A 27,624-nucleotide genomic window follows, 5' to 3' on the forward strand; every position below is an offset into this window, starting at 1 on the left:
GCAGTGGCCGATGCAACATTGCCTTCCCTCATGCGCCATGGCATGAGATCTGATGCAGCCACATTCGATCCCGAATGCTTCCGTCTGCCATTGACGTCGAGATTAGGGCATCAGCAACTGTAGCAATGCTGCCATCGGCCTGATTTCCTTGCCTCCACTCATGTGCGGACCTCATGCCGCGGACAGGGCTGTAATATGATCTGCGCCCGAGAGGGTCCCTTCTATCATCCACTTTTGATAACATTGAATTGTCTAATCAGTGAGGGCTGTAGATAGCTCCAACCAAGGAGAAATAAGAATGATGTGTGTGGCAAGAGGGGCATTCACTGACTGAGCCTGGATCGAGGTTCTTCATCATTCTCATTCCAAAGTTCAACACAGTAAGTCATACGTCAATGGAGATACTCGTACGGAATACAAAGAAGCACGCTGCCTCATCATGAAGTCACTGTTACGAATTGATAAGAGTCTTCGGCACTCAAGCCCGAGCATTGCACACGTCACAAACTTTGGCCAGGCTCAAATTTTCTAGAACGCTTCCACTCGCCACTGCGGATCCAATCATGCTTCATCCCTGCATGTGTCTAGTTGTGTCAGGACCAACACCGGGAACAAGCCAGGTACCAGAATAGCATTGTCAAATTGTCACGCACTTCAATCCTCCAAATCCCCATGTCCAAGGCTCTTAAAAAAAAACAGCTGTAAATACGAGCAACGAGTACACAACTAAACCCACTTACAAAACCACAAATGCACATCCAGCATATCTTGCCAGACGAAGCCTTCCTAGTAAAACTTCAAAATTGCACAAAACAGACCTCACACTTCCTATCTTCCACCCACCAAACAACCCTTTCCCAGCGTCTCACTACCGCGTCCAACTCCTTAGCATGTGAAAACCGCGTCAACGGAAATTTCCAATCTTCCCGCGCCGACAGCACCCTTCGACCCGCCAGAACTACCGTGAGCCATCAAACGTGGATACAATGCAACGATCTTCCAGGGTCTAGTGTCCACTTGTTCGGTGTGGTGGCCAGATTGTGATGGCAGTGGGCAGTTGGGACTCGGGGACATTCGGGCCCTTTGGCCGACAATGTAGAAAGGCATGTGCTGATGTGATTTTATCAATGGTCAGACTGTCTGTCATGTTGACATTAGGCTTGACCGCATTTCAAGATGGTGGCTGTGATCTTCCCGTGGAGATTCCTCAGATCAGGGTGCTCCATTTGAACCCAACGTCAAGCAGCCTTCACATGTTATTCAGTGTTGCTTGTCCATGCATAGCTACTATTTTCGTCTCGGTAGCTGCCGCGCATCGACAGCCAATCCCAGGGTGTGGCATCGAGATTTTGGGCCGCGTCAGAGTCAATGCTAGTGATCCAGTTTCACATGTTAAGTGTTCAAATTCAGTAATGCCCGCCACTTCACAAGCCATTAACGAATAGCAACGCGTAAAGGGTATGAAACAACCAGTTATCATACATGTAACTTAAGCATTGGGTTCGCTGGACGGGGTTCTATACAGTTTCCAAAGACAACATCGCTTCATTCCCCCCTCTTTCTCTACACGATCAACATCTCAGTTGGCGATCCAGGTCAAACAGATGCGCCTGGTCGAGTCCAGGTTCTAACGTGTCCTGTTTGCGTCGTTAGCTATATCTAATTTATCATCTGATCCGATGTGTTGACTCACCATCCTTGCAGCTTGTGATAATTGCCTCCTCGGTAAAATCGAGCCAGCACGCGGGGTGAGTATCAATTACAGTCGACTAACGACCGTGTTAGCATGGCAAGGGCCAAATTGGAAAGCCACATGAACTCACAAGAACCGGTGGCAAGATGGGAATTCGGGATCTTGGCTCAACAGCATGAGAGATGCCATCTTCGTCTTCATCTGCGTCAAACCCAGAGTTCGACCTCAGTCGCGTGCCCAGTGGACTGGCTGCCTCACTTCGTGGCGAAATACCAGAGGGCCCTGAAACTGAGCCGCGCTGTCTTGCGGAGGCCTTCAACAAATCGCGTCAGTTTTCTAAGGCATTATCCAGGCAAATTTCGGGCATCACTCACCTTGGGCCGATGGAGCATGCCAACATTGAAATCCCAAAGACACAAGCGGCCGTCGTCACCAACGCTTCCAAAGCGATAATTGCGCTCGTCACATCTCCAAAGATCAAATGCTAATGATGATACCCAAGACTGGTGACCCTGGCACCTGGCAACCAACGCTGAGTCTGCCGCCGACCAGATCGAAATCAAGTCGTCCTGACCACCAGTTAAGACATACTTTCCGTCAGGTGTCCAGCAGACACATGTGAGTCCTCCATAGTAGGAGAAGAACAAGTCCAGGAGCCTACACGTTCTGTCAGTGCACATCCCGCGAGTCAAATATACGAGCGAAAGCCATACTCTTCCTTAAGATAATCAATCAGTCTCAAAGTTCCGTCCTCGGAAACCACTGCCAGGTGGCGGTTGTCTGGAGAAAAGGCAAATGAGTTGATTCGCTGATTCGATAACTTCCATGCCGCGACAGGGTTTGTCTTTTGGTTTTGTGAGTGCACAGACTTGTTGATGTGCATTTTGGTTCCAGGCTTCACTCCGTTCTGCCCATCACCGGATTCGCTACCGTTCACACTTGGCTCCTCCTCCTCGGGGGTAAACTGAGCATCATCCTTTTCCTTGTCATAGACGACCAAAGACCCGTCCATGTGTGCTGCCAGGAATAGATTCTCGGAGCCTGGAATCCACTTGATATGGGACACCGGCGTGTTGTTGATAACGCCCTGGAGACATGTTAGTCCGTAAGCAGCTCATGAATAACGCTGTGCCACGTACATTCTTATTCATGCGGGTGTATCTCTGTGAAATCGGTTCCCACCAAATAATTTCTCCAGTTGAAAATCCCAAAATCACATCAATGTGCGAAGCTCCCTTGGTTACCATGTTGACGTCATGGCACAAACAATGCGCCTTGGTAAACAAAATCTTAGTAAAGTAGTCTTGCTGTTGTCAAGGTTTCAGGTTAGAACTGCTTGATACATTTGGATGAACGGATTGCAAACACTTGCCTTGTTTGGTGACGACAGATCCAGCCATTGAAAGGCACGGTTGATGTTGGCAAAAGCAAAAATGCCATCGCCTGGCCTATCGGTCATTCTCCTTGACAAACTCTCATTGACAATGACTCGCGAGATAAAAGACGAATTACTCTTCGTCACATTGTTCTTTGGCTTCTTCCGCTTATTCACGTCTTTCGTGTGTGATGGCACCAACAGAGAATTTCCCTCGCCAAATGCTGGAGTGGACCCTAACATCACAGAGTTTGGTGCATCGCTGGTAGAAGTGCCTCTACCATCCTCGCTACTCATCCCGCCTTCGGTAGAATACCTGGCGTCTCCAGGCTGGTCCTGTGCACTAGAACTAGTTCCTCCCAGCGACAATGTAGTCGCGGCTGGGCCTCTGTAGAAGAACGGTGGTGGCCGAGACTGAATACGGACCAGTGTCATTTTTGTGCCAACCGATGCGGGTTGCGGGTTCGTAGCTAGGGGATTCGGGTTCACGATGGGAGCTTCGGACGGATGTGGAGGAGGCGTCGCAAGATGTAAATCTTCTTTGAGGACGTAGGTACCTGGAGTTTCACACGTTAGTATGGCGGTCCTGTGACAACATGTAGCTTGTTCGAAGATTCCCACCTTCTCCCACCAGAAACTGCCATTCGGGTCCAGTAGGGTTTGAAATGGTATTGTTCGTCTCGATCATGGGCACGATGCCTGTGATACCGGTTGCGCTGTAAGGGCCACCGATAGGATATCGGGGCGGAGGTGGTAGAACGCTACGATCGTCAGCTGGAGATGTCGAGCAAGGTGCCAGGAATGCAATGCAGCCTGTGTACCAGGATTTCGGAACATACAACATGGTATCGAGTTCTTTTCAACAATCTGTGAATGCAAATCAAAGAGGAGCTTCCTCGCTACTTTGTTGTTGACGTCAATTGTCTGAATAAGCCTCGTCGCAAGCCGAAGATGTTTGGCGCGGTAGCCTATCCAACGGAAAGTCTGCGCCGTCTCACCACCGCAGAGTTGGATCGGCAATTCGCCTCGCAGGCCGAAGGAGAGTACGTTGAGGGGTTTTAATCTCGGGGCTGATTGAGGGGAGAAGAATGAAGTCGGTCAACATCCAGATGAGAGGAGAGAGGCAGTTGGCTTGGCGATGGCAGCCTTTATCCGGAAGTGACCTGAGGAGGAGTTGCTTGCGCCAGGCCAGGTGGAGTGTGGGGTAAGTGACATGGACATGGACATGGAGTGACTGGAGTTCATGCTAGCGCCGTGGGAGGAGTGACCAGACCAGTTCAACATACGACGACTTGTCAAAGCCAGGTACTTGGGAACACACACCGCAGCCATTCTTCTGTTGGGGGCCGTGGTAATGGATGCAGTGGCGTGGTGGCTTGGTGAGAAACCAATTGGATATGTGCTCCTCCTCTGGTGCAGCAGAAACTTGAGCCAGCGGCAAGAACCATCACCACTATCGCGATGAATGCGGACTTGCTTTTGGCGAGGAACACGATGGGAACACTGGACGGTTGGTTCGAGCACGGACACATCAATCGGAATATTTCGTCAATGCCATCTCTACTACCTAGTACCTAGGTAGTGGCCACAATTCGGCATCAGCAAGGCGATCTTGGTAACCATGTCGCACGCCACATGAGAGGCAATGACAACCAGAAGTACCAGGACCCTTTGTGTCCCACCAGGATGTCTCTGTTGGTTGGGCTGTGAAGTAAGAGCTTGGAATGAGGTGACAATCAATTCAACAGGCTGGGCAACTACCCAGGTACCTACCTGTACCTGACACTACATGTACACCGACCTAGTGTTTTGGAAAGGGCAAAGCGGCTGGGTACATATGTATTTGGTCGCACCTTAGCTTATGGAGAAACACGCCGTTTACAATAGACTGACTTGCAGCAAGCGCCTCGCAGACATATCGTGAGGGGTCAAAGGTATTTAAACATATAGCATATCGCGTGGTATGCTGAGGCATATTGAGATGTGTTAGCGTATACATGAATATGGGCAAATACTTTTGACCACAGACTGTAAGTTTCGGCTTTGGCAAATCTCCACGTTAAGATGCCAGAAGGGCTCTCTGGCTAATTCGGGGCCAACGGCAACAGATTTCTTGCACTCTGTGTTGATCAAGATGATTCTCACGAGTAAAAGATTGTGGATATTAATCTTACTGGCATGGTATCTGATGCACAGGTATTCTCTAAGATACAGGACACATAACTTGACGAACGTGGGAACCCGTTCTTTAACTGGGTGTATAAGCTTTTTGGCTGGCTTGTGGCTTTCTTGAGCCCTAGGAGCTGACTGTTCCCATCTAATAAGGGCAGTATACCTATCCAGGAAGCTCAGCACGCGACTGGAATACATACCTTTACTTAATGGAAGAATTCTGCGGGAAGGTTTAGGTATTTATATTCCTGACAAGGCAACATGCTTAAGGAAAGATAGCATACGGGACCTTGTCTCGGCAGTCTTGGGTTTTATTGTTCTTATGGCTGTCGAGCAGGGAACTACAACGGACAGAATAACGCAAGTGATAGCATTCGGGGGAAGACCTTGTTTTTGCTGCCGGCCTTTGTGAGAAGGTATTTTGTACAAGTTAGGGCAGATTAGCCGATAAGACACAGGTTAGTTCGCTGCAGGCCAACACTTTGAGTGTAGATACAGTTTGTGGAAAAAGTATTTGCCTACATTCGAGTATACACTAATATATCTGAGGATTCACCAACACATTTAAGTATATACTAATACCCCCTGATGTATTGTAGTATATACTGCAATATGTGATACAGTACTGTACCTTTGCTAGTTTAAATACTTACATGTAGGTCCTTATGACCCCCCCATGGTAGACTGGCCGGTGGGGGCCTATGAACGAGGGATTCGTAGCCAGCACCGAGAAACCAAATCTATATGGACCCAAGAACAGTCTGCGCATGTGGCCTTGCCAGCAACATTGAAAGTGGCACCACATCCACCTCCGCCTCCGCCTCCGCCTCCACCCAACATTGAATGCCAATCCCATTTCAGGTGCAATTTCATTAGCCCAACATCGAACACTGACCAGCCTCTCCCGAACCTCTGGCACCACCGCACCACCCCCGTCCGAACCCAGCACAACAGCCCAGCACACCACAGCAATAAACGCGACCGCCGTCTCGTCCTAATCTCGCCAGCGGAGCGTCTGTCCTTGTCTCGAAAGGCATCGCAGATACCTGCGCACTCAGCTGTCTGCTCATCAACTCACCAAGCTCAACAGAGCCTGGTTTCTCCTCAAACCGGCGAGGACATGGCCCAGCCATAAATTTTGCTTGCACCCGAGCTTGCCATTGCTTCCACGACAGCTTTCCTGCAGCTCCTCAACCGCCATGGCGTCAGGTACGCTTCCCGCACCCCCGAGAGAATTTCTCATCCACCCTGGCAGATGCTAACTCCATCTTCAACTCAGTCCGCGTTTGCGTATGTGGCGACGAGAGCACGGGCAAGTCCAGCCTCATTGCTTCGCTCGTCAAGGACCAGTTCATGAGCAACAAGATCCAACCCGTCTTGCCCCAGATCACCATCCCGCCCAGCATCGGAACCCCAGAAAATGTCACGACAACCATCGTCGATACGTCTGCTCGTCCCCAGGACCGTACCACCTTGCGTAAAGAGATCAGGAAATGTAATGTCATTCTGCTTGTTTACGCCGACCACTACAGTTATGAAAGAGTGGCTCTCTTTTGGATGCCATACTTCCGTTCTCTCGGCGTCAATGTTCCCGTCGTACTGTGTGCCAACAAATCGGACCTCGCTGGTCAAGGCAATACCCCTCAGATAGTGGAGGAGGAGATGCTACCCGTCATGGCCGAGTTCCGCGAGATCGACTCCTGCATTCGAACCAGTGCTCGTGAGCATAAGAACGTCAACGAGGTCTTTTTCCTGTGCCAAAAGGCCGTCACCCATCCTATTGCTCCGCTCTTCGACTACAAGGAGGGTCGTCTCAAGCCAGCCTGCGTTGCTGCTCTCAAGCGAGTCTTCTTCCTTTGCGACAAGGACCAGGACGGCTTCTTAAACGACGAAGAGATGCGCGAGTTTCAGGCACGCTGCTTTGATAAGCCTCTTACCAGTGATGATTTGGACAACATTAAGCTGTCCATTTCCAAAACCATGCCAGATGTGAACATGGAAAGGGGTATCGATCAACCCGGCTTCCTCCAACTGAACAAGATTTACGCCGAAAAGGGTCGACACGAGACCATATGGATCATTCTTCGCAAATATCACTATACAGACAGTTTAAGTCTCGAAGACAAATTTCTTCATCCCAAGTTTGATGTGCCGGAATATTGCTCTGCTGAACTAAGCCCTATCGGCTACAGGTTCTTTGTGGACCTGTTTCTGCTTTTTGACAAGGATAATGACGGAGGTCTAAACGATCAAGAACTTGAGGCTCTGTTTTCCCCCACCCCCGGCCTTCCAACCTCTTGGATTGACTCGTCTTTTCCTTCCTCCACAGTTCGGAACGAAGCTGGCCACATCACGCTGCAGGGCTGGCTAGCTCAGTGGAGTATGACAACTTTCTTGGAACCAAAGACAACAATCGAGTACCTCGCCTACCTCGGATTTGAATCTCCCAACATCAAGGACGACATCACTGCTGCTCTCAAGGTTACAAAGTCTCGGAAGCGAAGAAGACGGCCCGGCAGGGTTGAGAGGAACGTGGTCCTCTGTTACCTGATTGGGGCTCCAGGAGCTGGCAAGTCTTCGCTTTTGGACTCGTTCTTAAATCGGCCTTTTGAAGGACTCTACCACCCGACTATCAAACCTCGACGAGCGGTCAACAGCGTAGAACTGCCTGGAGGCAAGCAAGTTTATCTCATTTTTGAGGAATTGGGCGAGCTGGAGCCTGCCATTTTGGAAAACCAGTCGAAACTCGATGCCTGCGACCTGATCTGCTACGCATACGACTCCTCCGATCCTGATTCTTTTTCCCACATTGTCGACATGAGGTCTAAGCATCCGCATCTCGACGAGCTGCCGTCCATTTACACAGCTCTCAAAGCTGACAAGGATAAAACCACCCAGCGAAGTGAGCTACAGCCCGACCAGTACACGTCTTCACTCAACATGAACACGCCACTTCACGTGAGCGTGACATGGAACAGCATTGCCGAGCTCTTTGTCGCCCTTGCCGAGACTGCTACCAATCCAAGCATGGGATTCCCCAAGACGGAAGAAGAATCCCCAGACCGTACAAGCTTGTACATGGCCCTCGGAGCTACCGCTTGTGCAGCCGTTGCCGCGGTCATGATATGGCGTCGTTCAACCAACGCAGCATGAAGACGGCTCATCACAAACATTTTAACATTTACCTTCACTCCTGCCACTCGCGTGCTTCTTCCGACGCCACTCGAGTTTAGTTTTTAATTTTTATTGTCGGACAAAAAACACACTGGCGACGCACCACTCTTTATCAATACCCGGCGTAGTTTTGGGGACGCAGTTGTATCGCAAACGTTTTTAACTTTATGGAGGCTGCCGGGAATTGTATTATTTGTTGGAGACTCTGGGGAGTTCTTTGCATGGCCAGGAGTTGTCACAAGTTAAGCAATTGGGACAAGTCGGATTATGATACCCCCCCTCTACTCCTTCGTCGCTTACTTCAGGAAGAATTAAACAGTATATTAATGATTATAACGACTATAAACAATTAGCACCTTGGGTACCTACTCATTCTCACGTTACCCATTTTAAAATGGTTTTCACCATGGAGTGTTCATCACCATACCGTAACCGGCAAGACTTGGCAAATCAATTGTAAACCATGATATATGCGCTCATAATAAGTATACTACCTAAAATACATTCACACCTTGTAAAAGCAAAAGCCAATATAGAAGCTAGCAGCCTCCATCTCCTCATCAGACACCAAAAGTGGTCCTGCGCCTCTCTCCCTCACGCCCATCCTCTCACTCAATGGTCCCAACTCAGGATCGTCCTTCTCCGCCTCCCAAATCTCACTGAATGTTCTGTGGAACTGTAACTCCAGATTAAAGTCGTCTGCCAGTGCACGGAAAGCCTCCCACGGGACCACATATTCCGGAACTTCCTCCACCGCCTCGTCCAAGAAGAAATTGTACTTCCACCCGAATGCCGGTCTGAAAATACCGTCATCAGGTGTCTTGCCAGGAAACCGCACGCGGTAGATGGAGTTGCCCCATTCTGCGGTAGGTTCCTCTTCGCCCTCTTCGAGTTCGCCGTCTTCAGGCTCAGCCGGCGGCGGTGTGGTAGTTTCACCGTCCTGTTTCTCCTTCTGTTCCTTTTGTGCCCTTTTCGCGGCGGCTTTTTCGTTGAACTCGCGGACTTTTTCGCCCAGCACGTCCGAGTTGGGGATGCAGCCGATGAAACGGCCGCCCTTTTTCAAGGCTCCCGCCACGTTGCGCAGCATTGTGCGTGCGTTTTCTTCCGACTCAAAGGCGTAGTGCATGGAGAACATCATGGTTACGACGTCGAAGCCACGCTTGTTCATGGGGGACGGGTCGAAGCCAACTTGGCGGATAATCTCAATGTCTTCGATGCTCTCGCGGTAACAGTCCTTTACGTGGAACCGGGCATCGAATACGCGAGGGGGGGGCCGGCGGTTGAAGCCTCCTCGGCCGCCGCGTCCCCCTCGCGAGCTGAGGGTTCTGTAGCGATCGCGGGCTTGCTCGATACTGACGTCGGCAGGGTCGAGACCGACGTAGAGCTGAATTGGTTGCGGTGCCTGTTGCCATTTGTTCAGGTCGCCGCCTTTTCCGCACCCAATGTCGAGAACGAGGAGGTCTTTGCCGCTGGAGCGGCCCAGCTCGCGCGATCCGGGGGTGTGGTCTTCATCAGGGGAGTACCGCTGGATTATGCAGCTTTTGATCCAATTGTTGAAGACGCGGAGGCCCTTGATCTTGCTGTCCGTTGTTCTCCATTGCCTGCCTCGCTCGGGAACGCTGTTGTAGTGTTGGCGGACAACGTCGTGGACGCCTCTCATGCGGGTTTGCTCGGCGGCGGCGGCTTGTTGGGCGGCTTGCTCGCGCTCTCGCTCGATTTGGCGCTGCCGAATTGCCTCGCGCTCGGATTCTGAGATGCGGGCTCTTGCTCCGGGGCGTTTTTGCTTGCGTGGTTGCTCGGATGGCGAGACGGCGCGTCTCTTGGCGGCTTGTAGGGTGTTTGCATTGTATGGTTGAGGGAGGTCGTCTTGGGTGTCGTCGGGAGCTCGACGTTTATGGCTCCTGCTGTGGGATGATTCCCCGTTACGACGTCTGTCGTCTCTGTCGTAGTCTGGCATTGCGAGTTGCGACCTCTTTCTGTAGGGGTTGCTTCCTTTGCCAGTGTTGTGGTTTTCTGTTCTGGTGGTTGAGGTGCGGGAGTACGAGGTCGTGGCAGATTTTATGCGAAGTCAGACGTCACAAGGTGGCTGTGGGGCACGACTTGCAGGTGTTTGAGTTGACACTTGGGCTTGGTGATCGCTGGCAAGTACTGGGGAAAGGAATAGCAGTAGCAGACGCAGTATGGAAGCTATGTGGGATATCTTGGATGAAATTTTGTTCGTTGTTTCGGCCAAGAATCATGGTCGTCACTTTCTCGAATGGGCTCATCAGTTGGTGAGCATCAAGCCCTCACTTTTGCATGAAGACACATTGATTCACGTACTTCAATAAAGATACAAATAACAGGATTCTGTTTGATAGCGCACATGGAAAAAACCAGTCCGTAATATACTTCTATTTATTTTGCGACTCTGCAATATGCAAATCTGCCCATCATTCATTCAAACCACCTGCTTGAGCCAGTGCGGTACAGGGTAGACGCTTGGACAAAAGCCGTGCGTGTTCCGCTGAAGCCTTGCACCAGAGCATTCGGTGGCCCACTCAGCTCCAGCCTTCCTTGTCGCTGCCGTAACGACAAGCTCCCTCAAGCTCACATCATCATCTCAACTTGGAGCCCGTTTCACCAATCCTCAACACGACACCGGACTCTCCCATTCCCACAAGCAGACATCCACACAGACGACATCTCAATCGCTTCCTCGACGTCGGACCACGCCCACCGCCGCCATGGGCTCAGATCCTCAGTACGCTAAGTGGCCATTGTTGCCGTTGTCGCAGCACGTTTTCACCCTCACAAATGCCTATGCCTCCAAAACGGCCCAACAAGCCGCCGTCAAGGCCCTGCAAGATGCCATCACCGAAGACAAGATGGCGCCGTTCTACCGGTACCTGGCACATCCCATCGATGGCATTCTGAATGCTGTCGGCGAGGGCGGTGCTTCTGGGCCTGGAAAGCCGTTGAGCAGGAAATCTAGCTTAGTTGGCATGGTCGCTACCAAGGCATCAACAACGAGCGTGACCCTACCTTGGGATGAGGCATTGTATGCGAAATTGAAGGAGGACAATGATAAGGAGTTGGCCGGGTTCCAAAAGGAGGAGGATGAGGCCGTGGAGCAGGCTGGCGAAACTGAGGTCATGGCTGCCAAGGGCAAGAGAGCAGATTTCTGGGCCAGAGTGGGAGACAAGGTAAGAAAATTGCTGTTCTTAGTGTTTAAGCCATGAGTATGACGCTGACGACTCCGGCAAAAACAGGACAAGGCGATCGCTGCGTTCGAAGACGTCTTCGAGAAGACCGGTATCTTGGGCACGAAGATTGACCTGGTTCTGGCCATAATACGTATGGGCCTCTTCTATGGCGACAAGGCGCTGGTAAAGAAACACATCGAGCGAGCTACAACCCTGGTTGAGTCCGGCGGTGACTGGGACCGTCGAAACCGCCTCAAGGCCTACGAAGGACTTCACCTCCTCACCCTCCGATCCTACAATCTTGCAGCGCCCCTTCTCCTCGACTCTCTTTCCACCTTTACGAGCTACGAACTCTGCACCTACTCCAACCTTGTTGTGTATTCAGTTCTGGCTGGCTCTGTATCTCTCAAGCGTGTCGACTTCAAATCCAAGGTCGTCGACGCACCGGAGATCAAGGCTATAATGGGTGACGGTGAGGACAAGTTGATGGCTCTGAGCGGTGCTCTGAGTGCCGGCCCCGGTGCAGATGATACCACCGGTGACAAGGCACCACAGACTGCCACAACAACGGCTGTCAACCTGACGACGTTGGGATCAAGCACTGAGCAGCCCGAGGCCGAGATGGCTATTGACTTCAGCCCCCTTGCGCTTTTGGTCAGCAGTCTGTACAATGGCAACTACAAGACCTTCTTCCAGTCTCTTGCCTCAGTCGAGGAGCAGTTCCTTAACCAGGACCGCTATCTTCATGAACACAAGAGCTGGTTTATTCGCGAAATGCGACTGAGAGCGTACCAGCAGCTGCTCCAGAGCTACCGAGTTGTCGGGTTGGAAAGCATGGCAAATGATTTTGGTGTCACAGTCGACTTCCTTGACCGGTACGTATCCTTTGCGCCAAATCTAACTTGACCTTGATGATATGATCTAACCAGTAATACTAGTGATCTTGCTCGCTTCATTGCCGCTGGCCGTATTCCGTGCACAATTGACCGCGTCACTGGCAAGGGCGTCATTGAGACCAACCGACCAGATGACAAGAACAAGCAGTACCAAGATGTGGTTCGTCAAGGCGATCAGTTGATCACGAAGCTGCAGAAGTATGGTCAAGCCGTTAGGTTGAGGGGCAGTGAGAGGGCATAGACGGGACAATAGACTTGGTTGGAAAGGAAAGGAGGAGCCTTTATTGCGGTGGGACATTAAATTCGTACACCAAAGCCATATAAAGCGGACATGGAGTTCCTGAGTCTGGTTGGTCTGTTACAGAAAAGCAAAAAAGGAAGAATAAGGCAGGAATGTGTCACTAGCTGTTGTATGAATATAAAACAAGACTTCTTTGATAAGTTGTATGGGACAATCAGATAAGTGGCGTTTTATTCTTTGCCAACTACGCAAGCCCGTTTCAAGCAACCATCTGAAGCAACCGCATTTTGCAAATCCTGGTAGACTCAAGTAATCAGTTTGATGCGGACATCGATATGTCATTACCCTCAATATCACCGATATTGTCAAGAAAAGCCTAAAAACGCAGCTTATGTTATTTCTCCTCGACAATCCTCCCCCCTCTTCCTGACTCGTCAGCCAAACTATCCCGCAAACTTGCAAGTTCCGCATCCAGTTCCTCCCGTCCAGCTTCCTTCGTAACAACATCAAAGTCAATGAGAGTCGCTTGTCCTTCCCTGACCAGAAAGTTGTGCTTGTTGATGTCCCCATGCTTCAATCCCAGCTTATGCAACTTTGATAGAACGCGATGACAAGCCTGGAAGTCATCTGGTTCGGCGTGGTGAGCCCCCTTTATATGTTCCATGAGGAAACCAATCACCCTGCCCTCCTCAGTCAAGTAGCCGAGGAATTCAGGTCCAATACCCTGACCCTCTATCAGGCTGTATGCTCTCGTTTCCTCTGCCAGTTGGGGAATCTCCCATGCAAATCGGGCGAACTTGGCAACCACGGTTGAGGGGAAGCGAGGGCACGTCGCCTCGTAGACATTTGAGCGGAGCTTGTCCCCCATGGTGAGCTCCAGGTGATCAATTTGAGTGACATGCCAGGTGGGAGTGATGCCTGGTAGATGTGAGGTGCGAACACTCTCAAAGTAGGCATGTCCGGATTTTGGATCGCGGGCTATAAACACCTCGTTCCAACCGCCGGGTGGGAAGGGCGGCAGGTGAGATATGAGAGAGGGCGCGAAACACATGTCGTCGTTGCTGAATAGGCCGGGTGCGATGGTGATGTATTTGACGGCTTTTTTGTCCACAAGCATTCGGAACTCGCTTTCGTCGTCTTCGTCAATGCTGGCCTGGAGTAATTGAATGTCTGGGGCCATGATGGATACAGTACTCGGTGATTATCTTGCGGTGTTTTTGCGCCGGGATGTCTTCTGCGGCCCTTCGATGAGAATGCTCATGATTATGTTATGAGGGTGGATTTTATGTGTTTTTGAGGTTTTCCTTTACTACATCCAACGCGCAAGCTAGAGCTACAGGTTTATGCAGCGCGCGGTTCACAACCGGGCTGCCAGGCTCGGCTATCACAGTCACACACTTCGATAGAGAACCAAACCAGTTTCCACACCTAGATTCAGCGTCTGTGACCAAGAGGGCAAATACAAATCCTCTGAGTTGTAGGTGAAGTGGAAGACACTGCAATCACCGAATTGGAGTAATGGATACTTGCGGCCAGGACAAACATGTGTGACCAGACCTACCAACTCTCACCTGCGGATGCAAGAAACTCGAAGAGTTTCGCCGGAAGGGTTGCCTTCGGTATGGCGAAGATGTCAGGTGCGCCCCAGTCACGATGGTATACCTAGACGACTCGATGCACATGTTTCAAGCACATGGTCAAGCCTGGAAAGGACGAATTGTCGAAGCTCGCGTTGAGAGAACAGGCTGAGTTGTGAGAGTGGCCCGCGGGAGGAAGAATGGCAAGAAGCAGATCGTCGCGCAGTTTCGTGTCTTTAGTTTTAGTCATTTCACTGTTAATATGGTCCGTCATTAGTCGTATGACTCGGCTGGACGAGTCAATCCAAGTGGTGGTTTTCATGCTTTATTCGTCCAAATTGTTTCAAGTGTGCCTCGAATGAGGCAGTCGTGAATTTCCGCCGGCAGTGACTTGGTAGATCCATGGATTTCCTGCAGCCAGCGCAATGAAAACCTCGTTCTACGTCGCGAGAAGTTTTCACCAACTGGGGTACAAAAGAGATTGCCACGAATCGAAAGGGATTCCCAGACTCCCCGTCAAAATGGTCTGCTACAGGCACCCGGCGGCGGCGTCCTGTAGAGGTGGATTGTCTTGTTGCGAGTTCCGCTTCCCTGTCGGCGATATACTGGTTCATTGCATTGCGCGAGCCGTGAAGCTTAATACCAGCATAGAGCGAGGCTTCATAGTCGACAAGGACACGTTTAGGCGCCTTCTTTTCATTTGGTGAATATATGCCTGGTATGACCGTCATCAAAGGTAGGGTTTGGACTATCTGGCGGGTTAGGCCAAACTTGCGGCAAGCACGTCCTGGTGGCAGGGGTAGGTAGAGATCATTCTTCGTGAAGCACAAAAAGCAAACTCGTTTGCAGGTCAGAAGATACAGATAGCCGGCAAAATCTCCACAATGCTCACATTGGGGAGTGCACAGTTTCTGATACAAGGTTCTGCAAGTAATCCATCTGCCAGTTTGAATGCTTAGAATGCCACGCAGGGCATTACGTGCGTGTGTAATAATAGCTTTGTATTGCGGAAGAGTGTCGACCAGCTCCGTAGCTCGTCTATTTGTGGCCCTGAAATCCGATAGTGTGCGTACATCAAGTTGACATAGAATCTTGTGAATCAGCTCCAGGGGCAAAGAATCCAAAGTGCCAGCTCGTGCAACAGGTTGGGTGCGGTTGCTCTGTAGGGGGTAATGTTCTGAAACAGGTAGATTTTCGTCGAGTGTGTGGTCATTGAGATTGAGACATGGATAAGTTTGATCTGGAAGCGAAGAGACCAGTTCTCCCATTGTGGTGATGGTTGCCCATGTGGTAAATGGGTGAACGACGAGTTCAACTTTACGCTGGTGGTGGTGGTGGTGGTTGTCACAGGGGACGCGTGCCTTACATAAGCGATATCCCGGGTTAGAGAATCAAGTCCCAGAGTTGCCAGCTCAAACTTTCATGACATGGATGACTTCCTCTATTTTTTTTGGTGCTGCAAAGAGCCGGTAACCGCTTTCAAGAGCCCAGTATCAGTAACGCAAGAGTTCCCCAAGAAGCTCGAATTCGGAGGCAGCTCAAGCAGCCTGAATCCAATGCAACAGCGTAAAAGCCCCACCTTGTCGACGACAGCTCTCACGAAGTTGCCAATGCTTATGCCGTCAGGACCTCCCTTACGTCGAGATGGTTGCAGTCAATATTACTAATATTGTCTGGAAATACGAGACAAGATGACCGAGCGATGAGAAGAGCTCCCCCATGGTGGGGATTGCCTTTGACGTTCGGAAGCAGGTCATGGTGGAGGTGCCGTCTTTGCGGAACGGGTGAAGCATGAGATGCTCGTGTACATTCGAGCCGATGGCCATCAGGTACTGCTCAGGACGCTCAATGTACGTATGGCGACGACGCCCAATACTTTACAAAGCCACCCGGCCTCATGCATTTTCTGGGCTGATAGACTTGACTAGATCTTTCGTGTCCAGGTCCAATGTTGTCACGATTCACGAGACACAACTCCGGCACGTGGTGAGTCACTGCATGTTTTATTCTTTACACAACATGAACTTGGCTGAATATAGTAGAATGGTCTTATCTATGGTCGTACATGCATCAGTGTCCGCAGCCTAGAGGACAATAAATGGCCGCGAGTATGTCGTTGAGCGACTGCCTTAGCTTTCCTTCTCCTCCAGTTCTTCCACAGTGGGAAATACAGGCATCTATTCAAACAAAAAGGACCACAGCATCTCATCATCTCATCATCTCACCATGGACCCCGAACCCCCAGCTGGTGTTGACACCTCCAAACCTACTGTCGCTCGAATGGTATGTTCAGTTGTGCAATCAGCCTGCCGTCCCTCTTCTAATACATACTGGTCACCTCAGCATGTATGTAAATGCTAATCTGCTCCCACAAGTACGACTTTTACCTCGGCGGAACCAACAACTATCCCGCAGACAGGGCCACAGTCGACGACGTCACGAAAGGTATGCCGTACGTGTTCAAAATGGCCGCAGAGAGCCGCAGTTTCCTCCATCGCGCAATTCGGTTCATGTGTACCAGGGGAATCGACCAGTTTATCGACCTTGGTGCCGGCGTACCCTGCGCAGATAACACCCACCAAGTCGCTCAGAGGGTGACACCCAAAGCACACGTACTGTATGTGGACATTGACGAAACGGCTGTGGCAGTCGGGCAGAAGATGTGGGCGGGAAACGAAACAACCTCCTTCATTCACGGCTCGGCACTTGAGCTGGATGCTATTCTCTCGGACCCGGAAACGAAGAAGTTGTTTGACCTGTCTAAGCCGGTTGGCGTGTTGATGATTGGTCTGGTGAATTTCTTGGATGTCGATGTTTCCAGAGACCTTTTTACGTCTTTGGGAAGGAGCTTAGCAGAAGGAAGTATGCTTTGCTATTACGCACCATACAACGGATGTTATGACGCCAGAAGGTGTGGATGTGCTTCGTGCTTCGTATGGGAGGACGAATACCCCGGTGATAACTAGGTCGACCGCTGAACTTCCACCAATTTTTCATGGCTTTCGGATGGTTGATCCGGGGCTCGTTCTGCTGCATGACTGGCATATGGATATGGCGGAGGAGGGAGACGAGAATCCCCCTACGACCAAGGCATGGTATGGGGTTGTGCTGGAGACGTAATATGTGGTACTGTATTAAGATCGTGTCAGATTGTCCTACACTATAAGCACTTGATACTTGACCCTTTGTGCTCTCACTGTTTCTAATGAAAATTTGCAAACGCATCAGCCAAAGAAATCAGGTCCAACAGGCTTCCCCAACAAGTCCAACAACGCATCAACTATAACCTTGGGCACAATCTCCAGCGTCCTCGGATCCAGCAACGTCGAAACAACAGTCCTCGTCACACACCCGCTCTGCTTCTTCCCACCAAGCATGTCCCTCAACCAAGCCAACGCACCAGGCGCCCCCGTCACAGCCAGACTCCCATGCTCAGAGACAGTATCCCTACTATAATAAACCGACGTCCCCTTGGAACAGTAATACTCCATGATATCATCCGTATCCTTAACCGGGCTCGTTTCATCCGGTATAGACTTGTACACATACATCGGCGCACGGGGAACATTCGCACCCAGAGAATTCTCCCTGAGTATAGAAGCCGCGGGTTCGGAAGTGAATATCGACGCATCATCCACCATTTTAAAGACATCCGCAAACGGAAACTGCAGGGCATCCGCAACGAAGCACTGCTTCTCGGCTTTGAAGAAGGATTCCTTATACTGAGGCAGGATGTGCTTTGTGATGAGGGCCCGGATTTGGGGGTACTCGTAGCTGAGGCCCAAGATACCAGGTGGTATGAGACCGGCTCCAAAGCCACCATTGATGGTAGTAAGAGCATTAGCTATCACCGGCACTGTTCCACCGATGGCAGCACCCACGATATTCAGCTCCGGGGCATACTGGGCGTGTAGTTCCGCCGCAAAGGAAGAGGCCACACTACCACCCGAGTACCCCCATAGTGCTACACTTGCAGAAGGCTGTATGCCTGTAAAGCCACCAGACTGAAGAGCAGCACGAATTCCATCGAGCACAGCATGCCCAGCCAATTTATTCGCTAGGAAAGCTCCCTGCGGTCCTTCGTGGTCCGGCACGATGACAACCCAGCCTTGTTCGAGGGCCGCTTCCACGAGCAGCAGCTCAGCTTGGGTGATGAGAGTGCCGAAGGGGCCGGAGGTAGCTGATGCAAGTTGGAATGCGTATGAGGGTGCGCAGTTTGCAAAGGACGCATCTTCAGCGACTTGGTAGGAGAGGATCTTGGAGGAGTCGGCGTTGTGGGGGATAAGGATGGTGAGGACGGTGGCGGTGGAGTTGTTGAATGTGTTTGTTGTTTTGTAGAGGATTTGGTGGGTGGATTTGAGGTTTACGGGGAGGATGCGGAAGGCGGATATGGGAGAGGGGGGTTGGCGATGGCGTAGGATGGTGCCTGGGGGGAGATGTTCGATGTTGGGGGGGATGGTGTAGAAGGGGTCTGAGGTTGGTGGGATGGGTTGAGAGATGGGTGATGCGGTGGTGAGAGAGAGCGTGAGGGTTAGAAGGAGGTTGGTGATGAGGAGCATGGTGGATTATGGGGTTGGGCGAAGAATATATCGTGATAACATTGTGATCGTGATTACAACTTGGTATTTCTTATAATGTAGCTTCAAACCGTTTCACATGCCAACTATAACCTAAATTCGTATAATTCTCTTCAAAGTCAAGAAACTGTAAATAATCACCTCGGCAAATCTTGCGAATCGACCAATTCTTACCCCCGCTCTGACAACGCCAGAAACTAGTCGACGTCGAACCTCACACCATCCAGATCTCTTCTTCGCAGACCAAAATCTACTTCAAATGCAACGTCAGGTGGGTTCGGGAAGTTTTGTGCCAGATCTACTCCGTCCCAAATCTGGGGTTACCAAGCCACAGAATCGAACAGGGATGCCGGTTCGGCAAACAGGCCAGGAATGGTAATTGCTATGCATCGCACACGGGTGGAAAACTAACACGCTGCACCGAGTGATGGACGCTTTTATTCTAGTTGGACTGCTTTGTGCCGAGGTTGATTCCCCGCAGTTTCGTATAAGCTGGTTTGTGAGGCGGTGGTGTTATTTGAAGTTGCCTAACTTGGAAGTTGGATATGAGTACCGTGGATGTTGTGAGGATGTGGGTGGTATTTGACAGGGTTGGAGGTCAAGATGGAGATGGAGATGGAGATGCAGGTGAATTTCGTAATTATAGCTCCGATATCGTGTGGTGTGTTGGAATGTCGAAGTTGAGTGCTGGTATGATCGGTGTAGTCAATGTGCTGTCCCTTCCTGGGCCAAAAGGAATGACAAAATTACAATCGTCATGAATCCATACAAATCATCAGACATTGCCAGACACTCATTACATGTAGAGAACTTGTTAGACCGGATATGATCCCATCTGAGTATATGATTTATGGAGTAAATAAAAGATATCACATCCCAAGCTCTTCCCATCTCTAGCGACATGCAAGCTAGAAAGTCCAGTGCCTTTTGCAAACCAAGTTCAAAAATCAGTGTCTTAACCTTTAAATGCTATCCTGCCTCTTATATCCTTGTGTGCCGAAAATAACTTTCCCTCTCAACTCTCTATTCCCCCAACTCTTCACATGTTTACCTGTACTTGTCCATAAACTCCTTGTGGAACTTGACAATACCAGCAACCCACTCTGTACCAGGGGCAAGGAAAGTAGTTCTAAAGTGCAGAGTGCCCTCTTTCTGGCCGAAACCGGATCCCGGAACAAGACATACACCAGTAGCCTCGAGCAACTTCATGCAATAGAACTCGTCGGCGGTGCGCTTTTCGGCGGCAGCCGCCTCGTGTGCCTTTGCGGGCAGCTGGATGGTGGGGAAGAGATACATTGCACCTTGAGGCTCGGCGCATTCAACGCCTTCCATCTGGCTAAAAGCCTTGTGAAGAGCAGTGGCACGCTCGCGGAGACCTTCATGGATTCCAGAGTATTCCTTGTTGTAAAGCTCATATGAAGGCTCACCGACCTTGGGCGGGTTCACCATGAGCTCGACCAGGCACTGGCCGATGACTGGGGCGCAGAGCATGATGGAGACGAACTTGTAGATTTGAGCCTCGACTTCGGCGTTGAATCCGACAAGCTCGAAGTAACCGCCGCGGTGGCCACACTCGCCGACCATACCCTTGGAAATGCTATGCAGGGAAGCAAGCTCAACGCCGTCGTACTTGCCAGGGTTCTCCTTTTGCAGCTTGCGCAGAACGCCCTTGAAGCTGTGGAACTGACCAACGAAAACGTTGGTCTGGTACACCTCATCAGCCATGATGACAAGGTTCTCCTCTCTGGCAAAGTCAATGACAGAGCGGACGTCCTCCTCGGAGAGAGAAGCACCGGTAGGATTGCCGGGGTTGATGATAACGATGCAGCGGACATCAAGACCGTCAGCTTTACCCTTCTCGTAGGCGGCCTTGATAGTCTCAAAGCTGGTTCCCCATGACTTGGACTCGTCGAGGTAGTACGGGACGGCCTGGGCGTCTAGGAGAGAGAGCGTTGCGGTGTAGAGAGGGTACTGAGGGATGGGAATCATGATTCCTGAGTTTTTGTCGGCGCAAATAACATGAAGGAGGGTGTTGACACCTGATGAGGCGCCGGTCGAGAGGTAGATCTTGGACGGATCGGCGGGGAAGCCATCACGGCCTGTGGGTTTGGCTTGTTAGTCACACAACGTACAAAAATTTACGATACGGGGAGAGCTAGGCTGGCAGGAATAAAACCAAGGGGTGGGATCGAGGCAATCACTCACGCTCCAGGAATGCAGCAATGCTCTCCTTAATAGCAGGGGCGCCAGCGCTGGCACTGTAGGCACCCACAGAGCCAACCTGCTTCAGCAACCACTTGGCACGCTCAATGACATCAGTCTTGTATCCGAGGCCATTGATCAAAACATCCTCCTTCTTCAGAAGCTCAGGGTTCTCCAGCAAGCTGAGGACCTGTCTGAAAAAGGTAATGGGCTTCTGGTCGAGTTGCTGGGGGTTTCCGATGTTGGCCGAGATGACCTGATCGAAGGGCAGGGAGTTGTCACCGTTCTTGAGGAGGGCACGGTACTCCTCTGATTTGACGGCAAGCTCACCACGGACGGCGTACTCGGCACGCACGACGTGCTGGTTAATATTATCGCGGGTCAGTCTCATTGTTGCGAAGTTGCGGTATGGATGTTGAAGTTGTTGTGAGTATATTTGCGCCGCCTGGTGTAAATGCCGGCGGTGGGGTGACGAAAGAATATTTGGATTTGGCGGGGCACCAAAAAGTTGACGAGGGGCAGCTGGAGCTCGCACTCTAGCTGATGGTACAGGCTCCGAGTCAAATGCCGCTGGTCTTGGTCTAGGTCCAGGTCCGGCGCCGGCGATGGAAACTATAAAGGTCAAAGTTTGGCTTGTTAGATGCACGTGTTGTGAATAGAACGTGAAGAATAAGATGGAATGGAGAAAAGGAAAACAGCACAAGCAAAAATGGCGCGCATTGAACGGCCGTCTCGTCTCGAATAAAACTGTTACAAATGATATCCCCGAGATTGGCAGGGACCGTCATGACATGACTTGGGAATCCTAGGCTATTACACCACCGAAACAGCCCTTCGTCCTCGTTCTCCCGATCATGGCGCCATGACAAGTCGTAGTCTTCGTCTGATTGCCCAGCACATTGCCCAGGGCCCCAAAGTTGTGGAGCTGCCTCTGGATCTGGAAGCCATGTTCTGCCATTGATTTGATGGTGAAAATGGTTAAGGACGGCATTGAGCGGCGCAATCCCCCGCTGCGGGAGCGGCGTTGTGCCATGTCTTGTCGTTTCAAGTCAATCTGCGTCTGCGTCTGCGTCTGCGTCTGCGTCTGCTGCATCTGCTTGGTGCTGTATTGAGACGAGACTGGGACGGTCGTGTCCGAGACCGGGGACGCCCGCGACCGATCAAGGTGAGGTGCAGCTCAATCAGAGGAACGGACAATGTTGAAGTCGGTCGCAGGTGACACAGGTCATACCGGACCATCAATGCCATTTGTACAATGCAATAAATACAAGCATGTGAAAGAGCCGTTGAACAAGAAAAAGAAGAAACATTTGTCCTCACCTGCGGTGTGGTACCCGCTGCGCAGAACAGCTTTCATGTTACCCGCTCCTGGTACCGCCCATAGCTGTCGTCGCCTTGTCGCCAAACTCAACATGGTTGGCGGTTTATTGGGTTATAGTCGACAAATTCCCCAACTCTCTGTTGCAAAAATCTTGGGCGACAATCGTTCTAGTACTCTGCCTGTATGCGATCCGGTCGAGCCGTGATGATTATGTTGATGGGAAGGAGCTCTGACAACCTTCACGTTGCGGATAATTGTTGAGGGAAGGTCAACTGGTCTACCGTCAAGTCTGACTGTCCGTTGGCTGGGGTCTTGTCAGTATGAGTTATTACCCCAGATAAACCACTCGGCCTAATTTGCACTCAATCTGCTCAGTGCATTTACAAATCATACTGATTAGCGTAATCGCAATCCCTGACCAATTTGTAAATAAGAATGTCTCTGCAAGTTTTGACATATTCGATCATTACAATGCATGTTTCTATTTTCATCACGTTGCCCAAGTGATGTGGTTTCGTCTGGAGTCGACTGCACTCCGTAGGACAGCGATCAATCATGAACCCATAGCAAAATTATACCATCCAATCGCTGCATGAAATCATTGGTATCCTCAGTTGAAATACCTTTCAGTCCAGAAATACCGGACTCTGAATTTTGTCATAAATCCTCCCGCGATATTGTACTTTCACTCCCCTTCGGTGAGTCAACAGAGGATCTTGACCGTGGCATGCAGGTATCCTCATGGCCCACATGCCCTTCACCTCAGTGCCTAGCCAGTGAACTACCCCTACCCACCGTCACATCGATGTCCCTCATGCAAATCGGCTCGGGGCGACCTTTCGCCGACACCTGCCACCCCATCTCTCCCGAAATTTTGCCTTGCAGCTGTCGCGACAAGAGGACTGCCAGTTCGAGCTTCATATTCACCAAAACGTATCCAACGACATCTGGACTACAACAATGGCCAAGAAAGGTGCGCATCCAATTCGCTTCATTGTAGCAAATATGTCCAGCCACGACTGGCCGATTCGAGAGCACTCCGCTAACATACACCACTCACGATGCAGCCAAGGCACGATTGATCAATGTCCGTCTGCTCTCCATGGCCATGACGGGCTTCTTCTATACTTTCAAAAGACCGCGAACTGCCCCTCTTATGGGCATGATGAAATACGATCCAATTGGTATGAGTGCAGGGCCTTTGACATCGCTGACCGTATGACCCCCTTGCAGGCATTTTGCTAACGTCATTGTGTCTTGTCCAGTCCGCAAGAAGGTTCTCTTCCTCGAAACGAAAAAGAGATCAAAATAAACAAATGAGAGCACTGGAAATGAAAAATTTGACTATTCCGATTCTTTAGCCTCTGCGACTGGCATTAGAATACCGTATTCCGTGCGACCTCCCACCTATGACCGACCGGGGCGCTGTATATCACATGATGGGCATTTTTGGAGTTTGGGGATATGCTTGCAACATGCTGCGGTTATAATTAAACTTATTCCCGCTCTGTACTATTAAGAATTATTTCTCATGGTCTAGATTTATGAGTTTTTACCGAAATATCTTGAATAGACCATTCTCAAAATTACGAAGCAAAGCAACAGTCCACGCCCTATCGCAGCCCGACAACCTTGGGAAATTGGTGACCGGGGGACACTCGAGGTTCTTACCAAGTCTGGTGTTTTAGGGTTATGGGAAATTTGATCCCGTTTGGAGGCTGCCAGAAGTAAGGTCTGAGTCCTAACATGAGCTCCTTGTCTGCAGATGTCTTGGCCGAGTTCGTTAAGCCTTGGATGATCTTCCATATCCCCCCACACGGGAGGAACTCTATCCTTCAGGCTCTATAGCTTGTCTTTTCTTCAAATTTTTGAGCATCTTGACTCGTTTCAGACTTGGCTCGTCGTAGCCACGCACTTCTCTCTTCCGCTTATTGGGCGAGGTCGGGTTTTCCTGAATCGTACCCCCATGCTGGAAGTCTGTAATTCTCGGTAAGGTGAACGCATTCACGTCCGACTTATCTACAATGAACCCAGAAGAAATCTCGGCTAGCATACTTCGATGACTGGACATGTTTGCATTGCCCATGGTCGCGACCGGCTTACTGCTTTCTTGAACTGGTCCTAGCTCCGTCTCTGTTTCAGCAGTCGACTGATGCATAACAGTCGATTCTTGCGACGACGACAGACTGCTTACCTTTAAGATGGGCCGGACAGACACAGGAACCCTCCGGCGTTTTTGCTCCTGTTCAATGGAAGGCGGGGATGAGGGGGAGTGAAGTTCACACGCTATGAACCTGGACTCTCCTAGACCCAATATCTGAGCGGTTTTGGTTGGATGTACCAGGCAAATCATCCGTGGTTCCATTTCTTGTTTCGCCGCCGAAAGTATCGGTAGGGTTGTTCACATTAATTGATTCCGTAGAGTGAGACCGCATTGCAGTCCCAGGCGGAGTCACCACAATGGTGTCGACTTTGCCGTGGCTAGCTCCCAACTGTTGCTGTACCCAGGTATCGTGTTCAACTAGGCTACAGGAGGTAGCATCAACCAGATTGCTGAGTTGCAATATTGTTGCTAACTGCTCGTTATAGGCATTTACCTGTGAGGGCAGGTGCTGAAGGCTCTTCAGCTTTGTTCTGATGGAGTCCACCGTCTCAATATCAGTATGCCATCTCATCCGAAGGTCATTTGTTTTAGAGACCTCTTTTTCCAACTGTAGAATTCTTTCTCTCAAAGATGCTGTTTCGTCTTCTTGCGTATTGTGGTCACTGGAAACGTCCTGGGTTGGCATTTCCTGATCCTTGTGCTCCAGCTGTTCGCGCATGACGCCGATCTGATCTTGGAGGTCAATGAGAGCCCTTTGAGTTTCCTTTGCTTCATTCTCTGCCTTTGACTGTTCTGTCTGTAGGCGCTGATCCAGGGTAGAACGAAAGTTCTCAATCATTTGCTGCATTACGACTTTCGACGCGTCGTCTCTGGCACTTACTCCTTTGGTGAAGGAATCAAACTTCGAAAGATAAGCAACACCGGCCTCGTGCAAAAGTTTCTTTAGATCCTCGACTCCTTCTTTTCGGTCAGTACGGTGGTCACTGACTTCTTCTTTCCATGATTCGCGCTCCTCATCCATTGCCTTTCGTTCTTCGGCAACCCACACAGTAATGTTTTGGTTCATTTTATCAACGAGTTGCCGGGTCGTATTAACTTCTTGTTGCATGGTACTGAGTTTCTCAGCGGAACCATTGCTTCTGACAGAGTCTTGTTCTTGAATATCTGTCTGCTGCTGAGACAAGTCGCTCAGGGCACCTCGTATGACACTGAGTTCGGCTTGACATTCCTTTTTGGTTCCTACGAGCGTCGCATATGTACAGCTCTGGGCGTTTCCGATATCTACAAGTGCAGACCATACACTAAGAAGATTAGTAAAATAGGAGCAGCGTAAGAAGAGCCACTTACTCTGTTGAAACTAGGTCATGAAGACGTTGAACTAGTGAGCCAACATCACTCTCATTCGCGGTTTGAGGCAAGGACCTTTGGACCAGCTCTTCAAGATTTTGTAACCTGCATCTTATTAGATAAAAAGACCCTCGCGCAAGATTTATGAACTGACCTGCTGCAAACATTGCCAGACCAATCGAGCTGCTGCGAATGATCTACGGCGTTCGTAGATATCGACTTCCGCAGCAACTCAATTGTTTTCATCAAAGCTGGGATATCAATACCTTCGAGTGGCTTCAGACAACTGATTTGCCTACGCAAATTGCTTGAAGTTCGCTTTTCGGCAACTAGAGCCTCATCCAGGATGGACAGTTTGCCCTGAAGCAACGAGATTTGTTGAGCTTCTGTCTTGGGTCAGTACATTCCAGTCACAGGATAAACAGTAGTATTTAGGCTCGATGTCTTACGGGCTTTAATTTCTCCTTGTAGGCCAATGCGTAATTCGTCCATATACTGCCTCATCTTGTCTCTTTTCTGGTGGCACTCCTTCAGAGCTGCTTCGATAGACTTTGCTTCAGCTTGTCGTGTTTCATTTTCCTGCCGAAGGCTTTTGATAGAATCCTGATAAAACTCTTTGGCTTGAAGAAATAGACGCTGCTGCTCCAAAATAGCTTCGTTGAGCTTTGTGCGATATGTCTTTGACTTCTCAGATAGAACAGCAGCCCGTTCTTTAGATGTGCGAAACGCTTCCTTGGTCGCCTTAGATTCTTGTGATAGTGTCGAATTTTCGAGCTCGGCTTTTGTAATTTCCTCGGTGGCGGCCATCAGCTTTGTCTCAATGTCTTGGCGCTCAGCCCTCTCTCCGTCCAACTGCTGGCGAGCTTCTTGCAACTTCATGTTCTGTTCACGAATGTTCTCCCGTAAGTGGTCTATTTCCAGCTTAGCTTGGGCCTTTTCTTCTTCTGCTATACTGATGCATTCGTTCCAATACTGGGCTACCTGATGCATGAGGACTCTCTTTCGCTCAGGGTCTGGTTTTGATCGGTGCTTATTCACACTGCTTCGCTTTCTGGACATGTTGCTCGTACGAGACCGAGACCGGTGGTCATAACCTCCATCATAGCCGGTTGCATCAAAAGACATTTCCGGTCGACGATTTGGTTCATGACGTACATTCTCTGCTGGAAAATGAGCCTCCCTTTGTGTAACACGGTAAGGCACTTCTAAGTCACCACAAGAGCTTGTCGACGGCGGACGGCTTTGGTCTTGACCATTTGCCATAGTTCCGGCGTGTGTTGGTTTGCCGTCACGCAAGCCGCACTTAGGCTCAAGTTCACCGAGCAATATAGGGAGTCCTTCCGAAACTTTGTTTGAGCTTTCATTAGTTGGAATGGTTAACTTTGGCGGAGAAGGCTTGGCAGGACTTGGAGGCACTTCCATCGTCCGTTTCCTGCTAGCGGTGCTCAACTTTGGCCGGTTGAGTGATTGATGTTGCCAAGTAAATCCAGCTGAGCCTTCAATGTCTTGGCCAGGGCAAGAGTCAGCAGATAGTTCGACAGGAGCCGAGAAGTACGACATCTTGTTAGATCGCTCTCGGGGCGCTCTTCCAGACATGGCCACTGATACTGGATGAAAGGTGTCTGGTATGCGTACTTTATGATACAAGTTCTATGTGGGAGGAGAGAAATTATAGAGAGAAGTTTTTTTGGAAATAAATTGCATTTTGTTGGGTGAGTCCTCCTCCCAATCTCCTCGGGAAAGGGTATGGACGCTCCTGC

The 27,624-nt window shown here is 50.3% G+C and overlaps 10 protein-coding genes across 10 annotated transcripts; 3 read left to right on the forward strand and 7 right to left on the reverse strand.

Annotated features, from left to right (window-relative positions):
- Positions 1-1,596: 1,596 nt before the first annotated feature.
- On the reverse strand, positions 1,597-3,912 carry VFPPC_01421 (catabolite repression protein creC; the record flags this gene model as incomplete). Its single annotated transcript, XM_022428224.1, has 9 exons — positions 1,597-1,637; positions 1,694-1,769; positions 1,824-2,006; positions 2,068-2,350; positions 2,407-2,780; positions 2,833-3,000; positions 3,060-3,625; positions 3,690-3,829; positions 3,890-3,912. The coding sequence occupies 9 exons, from the start codon at positions 3,910-3,912 to the stop codon at positions 1,597-1,599; spliced, it is 1,854 nt and encodes a 617-aa protein (XP_022284740.1).
- A 2,527-nt stretch (positions 3,913-6,439) lies between these two features.
- VFPPC_01422 (mitochondrial Rho GTPase 1) lies at positions 6,440-8,393 on the forward strand (the record flags this gene model as incomplete). The annotated part of the gene is made up of 2 exons (XM_018281256.1): positions 6,440-6,449; positions 6,520-8,393. 2 exons carry the CDS (start codon positions 6,440-6,442, stop codon positions 8,391-8,393), a joined length of 1,884 nt encoding a protein of 627 aa, XP_018149885.1.
- A 526-nt stretch (positions 8,394-8,919) lies between these two features.
- VFPPC_01423 (mRNA cap guanine-N7 methyltransferase) lies at positions 8,920-10,371 on the reverse strand (the record flags this gene model as incomplete). Its single annotated transcript, XM_018281257.1, has 1 exon — positions 8,920-10,371. One exon carries the CDS (start codon positions 10,369-10,371, stop codon positions 8,920-8,922), a length of 1,452 nt encoding a protein of 483 aa, XP_018149886.1.
- A 769-nt stretch (positions 10,372-11,140) lies between these two features.
- VFPPC_13083 (proteasome regulatory particle subunit) lies at positions 11,141-12,736 on the forward strand (the record flags this gene model as incomplete). Its single annotated transcript, XM_018290860.1, has 3 exons — positions 11,141-11,599; positions 11,666-12,474; positions 12,538-12,736. 3 exons carry the CDS (start codon positions 11,141-11,143, stop codon positions 12,734-12,736), a joined length of 1,467 nt encoding a protein of 488 aa, XP_018149887.1.
- Positions 12,737-13,130: 394 nt separating this feature from the next.
- Positions 13,131-13,916, reverse strand: VFPPC_13084 (alpha-galactosidase A precursor; the record flags this gene model as incomplete). Its single annotated transcript, XM_018290861.1, has 1 exon — positions 13,131-13,916. One exon carries the CDS (start codon positions 13,914-13,916, stop codon positions 13,131-13,133), a length of 786 nt encoding a protein of 261 aa, XP_018149888.1.
- A 696-nt stretch (positions 13,917-14,612) lies between these two features.
- Positions 14,613-15,581, reverse strand: VFPPC_01424 (F-box domain-containing protein; the record flags this gene model as incomplete). The annotated part of the gene is made up of 1 exon (XM_018281258.2): positions 14,613-15,581. One exon carries the CDS (start codon positions 15,579-15,581, stop codon positions 14,613-14,615), a length of 969 nt encoding a protein of 322 aa, XP_018149889.2.
- A 958-nt stretch (positions 15,582-16,539) lies between these two features.
- Positions 16,540-17,433, forward strand: VFPPC_01425 (s-adenosyl methyltransferase domain-containing protein; the record flags this gene model as incomplete). The annotated part of the gene is made up of 3 exons (XM_018281259.1): positions 16,540-16,596; positions 16,689-17,175; positions 17,225-17,433. The coding sequence occupies 3 exons, from the start codon at positions 16,540-16,542 to the stop codon at positions 17,431-17,433; spliced, it is 753 nt and encodes a 250-aa protein (XP_018149890.1).
- A 104-nt stretch (positions 17,434-17,537) lies between these two features.
- VFPPC_01426 (lipase 2) lies at positions 17,538-18,872 on the reverse strand (the record flags this gene model as incomplete). Its single annotated transcript, XM_018281260.1, has 1 exon — positions 17,538-18,872. One exon carries the CDS (start codon positions 18,870-18,872, stop codon positions 17,538-17,540), a length of 1,335 nt encoding a protein of 444 aa, XP_018149891.1.
- A 1,065-nt stretch (positions 18,873-19,937) lies between these two features.
- On the reverse strand, positions 19,938-21,483 carry VFPPC_01427 (alanine aminotransferase; the record flags this gene model as incomplete). Its single annotated transcript, XM_018281261.1, has 2 exons — positions 19,938-20,989; positions 21,096-21,483. 2 exons carry the CDS (start codon positions 21,481-21,483, stop codon positions 19,938-19,940), a joined length of 1,440 nt encoding a protein of 479 aa, XP_018149892.1.
- Positions 21,484-24,241: 2,758 nt separating this feature from the next.
- On the reverse strand, positions 24,242-27,424 carry VFPPC_18706 (hypothetical protein; the record flags this gene model as incomplete). The annotated part of the gene is made up of 5 exons (XM_022430277.1): positions 24,242-24,655; positions 24,708-25,818; positions 25,865-25,969; positions 26,019-26,250; positions 26,314-27,424. The coding sequence occupies 5 exons, from the start codon at positions 27,422-27,424 to the stop codon at positions 24,242-24,244; spliced, it is 2,973 nt and encodes a 990-aa protein (XP_022285979.1).
- Positions 27,425-27,624: the final 200 nt, after the last annotated feature.

The sequence above is a fragment of the Pochonia chlamydosporia genome, chromosome 1, assembly GCF_001653235.2.
Source record: "Pochonia chlamydosporia 170 chromosome 1, whole genome shotgun sequence".
Classification (NCBI taxonomy): domain Eukaryota; kingdom Fungi; phylum Ascomycota; class Sordariomycetes; order Hypocreales; family Clavicipitaceae; genus Pochonia; species Pochonia chlamydosporia.